The sequence below is a fragment of the Physeter macrocephalus genome, chromosome 6, assembly GCF_002837175.3.
Source record: "Physeter macrocephalus isolate SW-GA chromosome 6, ASM283717v5, whole genome shotgun sequence".
Classification (NCBI taxonomy): Eukaryota; Metazoa; Chordata; class Mammalia; order Artiodactyla; family Physeteridae; genus Physeter; species Physeter macrocephalus.
The window spans coordinates 34,271,035-34,277,558 of NC_041219.1; the positions used below are offsets into that span (position 1 = coordinate 34,271,035).

Consider the following 6,524-nt stretch of genomic DNA (forward strand, 5'->3'; position numbering starts at 1 on the left):
GCTCCTCAACGGGAGAGGCCACAACAGTGAGAGGCCCGCGAACCGCAAAATAAATAAATAAATAAATAACCCTTGTAGTAAACCTAAGAGACACAGAGATGGAAAATAGGAGAGAAAAGATAAGAAAATCAGAAGGACTGTCCAAGTTTAAAAATTTGACTAACAGGAGTTTCCAGAAAGAGAAAACAGAAAATGGCAGGAAATTACAAAAGAAATAATATAGGAAAGTGCCCTAGAACTGCAGGACATGGGTCTTCAGATTGAAACCCTCCTGAGGGGCTAGGGCAAGGCAGTCATTGTGAAATGGGTCACATGTGAACGGCCAGCAGGCAGCAGGGCACTGGTATTCTCAACAGCAGCAAGGCAAGTAGAAGAGAAGTAACACAGCCTCCAGGAACAAGAAAGTTACTCTCAGCCTAGGATTCTCTACTCAAATTATCAGCAATTATCAAGCATAAGGAGGAATTAAAGACTTTTTTTTTCAGCTATGTAATGTTTCCAAGATCTCTTGTCCACCCTTTCTCAAGAATGTGCTATAGGATGTGCCCCATTCAGTTAAGGGTGTAAACAAGAATTAGGAGTAATGGGATACAGGCAGCAGGGAATCCAACACTGGAGGGAGACCAAGAGAATTCACAGAACGAGGACAAAATGAAGTCCCAGGGTAACAGTTCTATAGCAATCCCAGAGAGCTGTGTATGCTATGTGTATTATTGGTTTGATTTCCTTTAAAAATTATTTTTTTAAAGTTTATGAACATCTGAGAAAAGCCTTCACACTATGTTTAGATATAAAGATCATAATTATTATTCCTTACATGTGTATACTTCTTTACAAAGAGTCAGTGCAGGACAATGAGAAGATCATGGCACAGAGCTATTGTAATGGTATGTGTAAAATCCCTAGCATTGTAGTAGCTATACACAATTTCTTCAAGCATTTTATTTTTAGCTTACAGAGACCTGTGAGATAGGCAGGTCAATTATTATCCTCATTTTATACATAGGATAGCTAAGGCTCAGAGTAGCTATGTAGTAACTATGTAGACTTATAGCTATAAGTTCTTTCAGCTAATAAATGGCATGACAAAGATTCAAATTGAGGTGGGTCTTCTGTTTCCAAGACCAGGCCGTAAGATTTCCCATGAGTAAAATGGAACAAATAATTAAACAAGTTGTTAGGACTATAGTAAAATAACAAATACCTATAAAACAGATATAGTAAAAACTAATGTAACGGTAATACAGCAATACTAATGTTTAGTTACCTGTTGATAAACTGATAAGCATTCCCACAAATAACGTTACCAAAGTTCCAACAGTACTGAAGTATAGATATGATAAAGAATACCAGTTATCCATCAGTGAAGTCCTAAGAGAGAGCAAAAGCATACCGTAAGATTTCATGCCTGCTACTAGCAGCTAACAGTATGTGTCAATAAACCTCATGGCAAAGTCAAAATATAATATTTAATCATGTTTTTAATGTCCACATCTGCTGTCCCAATTTTATCTTATTGGATCAGGAATTAAAAGTATGACTTAATCTTAATCACATACTAGAATACTAAACGTCCATGTTTATTCATTCAACTCTGCTTTGTGTCCCAGGTACTGTTCTTGTTATTGTAAAGTCTGCCATAAAAAAGCTGGATAAGGTTGTTCCTGCCCTCTGAAAGTTTACATTCTAATAGAGAAATGTAATGAACAAGTAAACAAATTAATAAACATAATAATTCCCACTGGTGGAAAGTATATAAGGAAAATGAAACAAGGTAATGTGACACTAACAGGGTAGAAAAAAGGAACTACACTACAAGGAGTGGTCAGGGAAAGTCTTTGTGAAGAAGAGACATTTGAACTGAGATCTGAATAACAAAAGTTCTTGAGAAAGCATTCCAGAGAGAGGTAAACAGCAGCAGACGAACAAGATATAGAATGGTACAAGATGAGTTAGAGGTCTTTTTGTAGGACTTGGATGAGTTTGGATCTTACTCTCTGGATAGTGGCACACATTGCAGTATTTTTATTATTTTATTTTTTTAATTTACATTTTATTAGAGTTGATGTGTAATATTATATGTTACAGGTGTACAATATAGTGATTCGTAAGTTTTAAAGGTTATACTTCATTTATATTCATTATAAAATATTGGCTGTACTCCCCGTGTTGTACAATATATCCTTGTAGCTTATTTTATACCTAATAGTTTGTACCTCTTAATCCCCTACCCCTATATTGCCCCTCTCCCCCTTCCCTCTCCCCACTGGCAACCACCAGTATGTTCTCTATATCTGTGAGTCTGCTTCTTTTTTGTTATAGTCACTAGTATGTTATATTTTTTAGATTCCACATATAAGTGATATCATACAGTATCTGTCTTTGTCTGACTTATTTCACTTCCATTTGCAGCAACATGGATGAACTTGGAAGGCACATTGCAGAATTTTAAGTGGAGGAGTGACATGACCTGATCTGCTTCTAAAACAATTGCTCTAGGATTCCACTTTCAGCTTTGACAGAGTAGACCCACCATCCTGCCAAGAACAAAATATGAAAACTGGGAAATGGGAGGAGGCAGGTTTTTGAAGACCTCAGAGAGATCATGGCAGTTAGAACTTGAGAAGCCAACACCCCAGAAAGAAGGGAAAGATAGAGGTGAGCTAGTTAAATTAAGATAATGTGATATATTGGGCCAAAGGCAGACAAAATAGAACCGAATAGAAAATTGGAAAACAGACCCACAGAAAAATAGACATTTAGTTTATGTCAAAGTTGCCACTGCATTGCAAAGTGGGGTAAAAGGAGGCTCCGTTCAATAAATGGTGCTTGGTTAATAGAATATCCATATGGGTCATTTTTAAGTCTTTTGTCATTTACAGACAGCTCTGGGTGTACTGTGATGCTTTCGCAAAAATGTTCCTATAAAAGGGTGTCATCTTCAAGGAATTCATGGAAAAGACTCTGACAAGTACAGGTTTCTGGTAACTGACTATACTGCTGAACTGAATGAATAAGCATTTTCAGAACTCTAATGGAAAACTGATGAATTCATAAAAGTGCTAACAAAAGATCAAGATGAAAAAAAAGTTAATTACATGGGACTGAGTGAACTGATGAGGATGATTATAATTTTTGTGACTTTCTGTTTGAATAAAAAAAAAATCCCACAAGGACTCAGAGGCAAAAAATATACAAATCAATCTTCACTGCAAAGTAAAGGAGCTGTTACAGTGGAGGATTACTGGACTGAATGTCAATATTATGACATAGTATGAGTGTGTTTCGTGTTTGGTAATTGCAATCACTGTTGCTTTTGTTGTGGTCATCCATTTACAATGCTTGGCGTCAGTTTATCTCTTGTAAAAATAAAATACAGTGTGTGTGTGTGTGTGAGTTGTGAAAAAAATAAAAAATAAAAACGGTTCTTCTAGTCCAAAAAAAAAACAATATCCATATGGGAAAAAATGAATCTTGATCACTTGAAATCAATTCCGAAGTGGATTACATTTCCCAAATGGAAATGGTGAACAACAAAGCTTTTAAATAAAAAAATAGAGGAATAGCTTTATGACCTCAGGGTAGGCAAAGATTTCTTAAACGGAATTCACGAAGGACTAACCATATAGGAAAAGACTGATAAGTTGAACTCAATTAAAATTAAGAAATTCTGACCACTGAAAAGCATCACTAAGAGAGTAAAAAGGCAAGCCACAGAGTGGGAGAAAAATATTTTCAAAACTTATCTGGTATCTAGAATATTTCAAGAAATCCTAAATAAATAAGAAAAGGACAGAGAACCCATTTAAAAATGGACCAAAGATTTCAACAGACAAGTCACAAAAGTAGTTATACGAATGGCCAATAAACATGTAAAAAGGTACTGAACTTCATTAATCATAAGGGAAATGCAGGCTTTCCTGGTGGCGCAGTGGTTGAGAATCTGCCTGCTAATGCAGGGGACACGGGTTCGAGCCCTGGTCTCGGAGGATCCCACATGCCGCGGAGCAACTGGGCCTGTGAGCCACAACTACTGAGCCTGCGCGTCTGGAGCCTGTGCTTCGCAACGAGAGGCCGCGATAGTGAGAGGCCCGCGCACCGCGATGAAGAGTGGCCCCCGCTCGCCACAACTGGAGAAAGCCCTCGCACAGAAACGAAGACCCAACACAGCAAAAATAAATAAATAAATAAAAACCTCCTACCCCCAACATCTTCTTTAAAAAAAAAATAAATAAATAAGGGAAATGCAAGTTAAAAGCACAACAAGCTACCAGTATGTACCCATCAAGTACTAGAAACTTAAATAAAAACTGAATCTGGGTAATTGAAACCCAATACCTAAGCAACCAAGAAGTATCTTACTTCACCTTTAGCTGTGTGTTAATTCCCCTTGGACTCTAGCCATACTGAACTATGCCTGATTTCCGAAGATGTCATGTGGCTTCAGGCCTTCATGCCTCTGCATATGTTACCTTCATTCTGCAACATACACTCCATCTTCCTTTTGTCCCCTCTGCCCAACTGTTCACCTGAGTAACTCCAGTTCATGGAATACTTCTCTAAGAAGCATCTTCCACCCAGGAAGAGTTAGGCTCTTCCTCCTCCTGGATCCCGTAAGAGCCTATGAATACTACTGTTCCCAACATTGTTTAATTGTTTATTCTCTTGTTCAACTTCCCTTTTGGTCGTTTTCTGTGACAAGAATAACTTTCCAGACCTTCTCCTCTAGCCAACTTCTGCATTCTTCAAGTATTAGTAGATCCTGAAGTCTGTGCTAATCTACACTCCAACTTTGTTTATAATCATTCTTTTAACAAATACTTTCAACTATTTATTAGCTAGTTATTATACTTATCATGTGTAGTGAGTTCCTTGTTTTGTGTATAGTAGCATGTTCTCTCCAGCTAGATTATAATTGCCTGGAAGGCAAGAACCACGGTGGATGGGAGGGGAAGACTGTCTATGGATATTACGTAAATGGTCAGCCCAGTGCCAGGTACATAGTTCATGCTCAAAAATTTTTGTTTATTAGCTGAGTTATTTTATAAATAAGCTAACATATAAAAGTGATTGTTATGGTACCATGCACATAGTAAACCTCAGCTAATTTATTTGTTTCAGAAATCTGAATAACCAATTTGCCTTACTCTTAAATTAAAAGAGACATTTACATAATCAGGACAAATGCTAAGCAAAATTGTAAAACAAAAAGCACAACTTCAACGTCCTCCTATTTACACTTAATTAATAATTGCTCTCTTTTTCACTCTAATGACTTCCTGACTACCCCCCCTCCACATTAGTGCATTCATGCTTATCTGGACTACTCACTGTATTTCTGTGCACCCCTCTCACCACAGCACCCCACCTAGTCGAACCTTCCCCCATATATGCCTCAGGCTCTGGAACTAGCTTTTCTCTCTCCCCATGCAGAGTTTACCAGCATTGACCTCCCACTGACAAGTGTTCTCACTGCTGAATTCCCTCTGGGACATAAATCACCAATGATGTTTATATGTATGGTCACATTCTTTCTCCCAGGAGTGTGTCCATTTTAAGAGGGAGATGCCATGTCTTATCTCAAATGGAATGATTCTCCAATGGTTTCATTCTAGGCAAGCTGGAACTGGGGCAATACTTAAGGGGAAGTGGCCTCATTTTTGTATTTCTTGAATGTATCCATGGGTTTTGTGCTTTAAGGCTGGAGATGTATTGACATATAGCCACTAAGGGTAGTCTTGCCCTCACATCCACTGTGCAGTGAAACAGTGATATAGAGGGGAGGGGGAAGATGGCGGAAGAGTAAGACGTGGAGATCACCTTCCTCCCCACAGATACATCAGAAATACATCTACACGTGGAACAACTCGTACAGAACACCCGCTGAACGCTGGCAGAAGACCTCAGACCTCCCAAAAGGCAAGAAACTCCCCACGTACCTGGGTAGGGCAAAAGGAAAAAGGATAAACAGAGACAAAAGAATAGGGACTGGACCTGCACCAGTGGGAGGGAGCTGTAAAGGAGGAAAGGTTTCCACACTCTAGAAGCCCCTTCGCGGGCGGAGACTGCAGGTGGCGAAAGGGGGAAACTTCGGGGCCACGGAGGAGAGCGCAGCAAAAGGGGTGCGGAAGGCAAAGCGGAGAGATTCCTGCACAGAGGATCGGTGCCGACCAGCACTCACCAGCCCCAGAGGCTTGTCTTGCTCACCCGCCGGGACGGGCGGGGGCTGGGAGCTGAGGCTCGGGCTTCCAGCGGATCACAGGGAGAGGACTGGCGGCGCGAACACAGCCTGAAGGGGGTTAGTGCACCATGGCTAGCCGGGAGAGAGTAGGGAAAAAGTCTGGACCTGCCGAAGAGGCAAGAGACTTTTTCTTGCCTCTTTGTTTCCTGGTGCGCGAGGAGAGGGGATTAACAGCGCCGCTTAAAGGAGTGCCAGAGACAGGCACGAGCCGCGGCTATCAGCGCGGACCCCAGAGACGGGCATGAGACGCTAAGGCCGCTGCTGCCGCCACCAAGAAGCCTGT

The 6,524-nt window shown here is 40.2% G+C and overlaps 1 protein-coding gene across 1 annotated transcript in view; it reads right to left on the reverse strand.

Annotated features, from left to right (window-relative positions):
* The window catches only part of SLC5A8 (solute carrier family 5 member 8), a 69,746-nt gene that overhangs the window by 4,498 nt on the left and 58,724 nt on the right, over positions 1-6,524 (reverse strand). Inside the window, exon 13 of the mRNA XM_024127279.2 lies at positions 1,268-1,371. Within this exon, the coding sequence (XP_023983047.2) occupies positions 1,268-1,371 (104 nt within the window). The remainder of the gene's footprint in view (positions 1-1,267; positions 1,372-6,524) is intronic.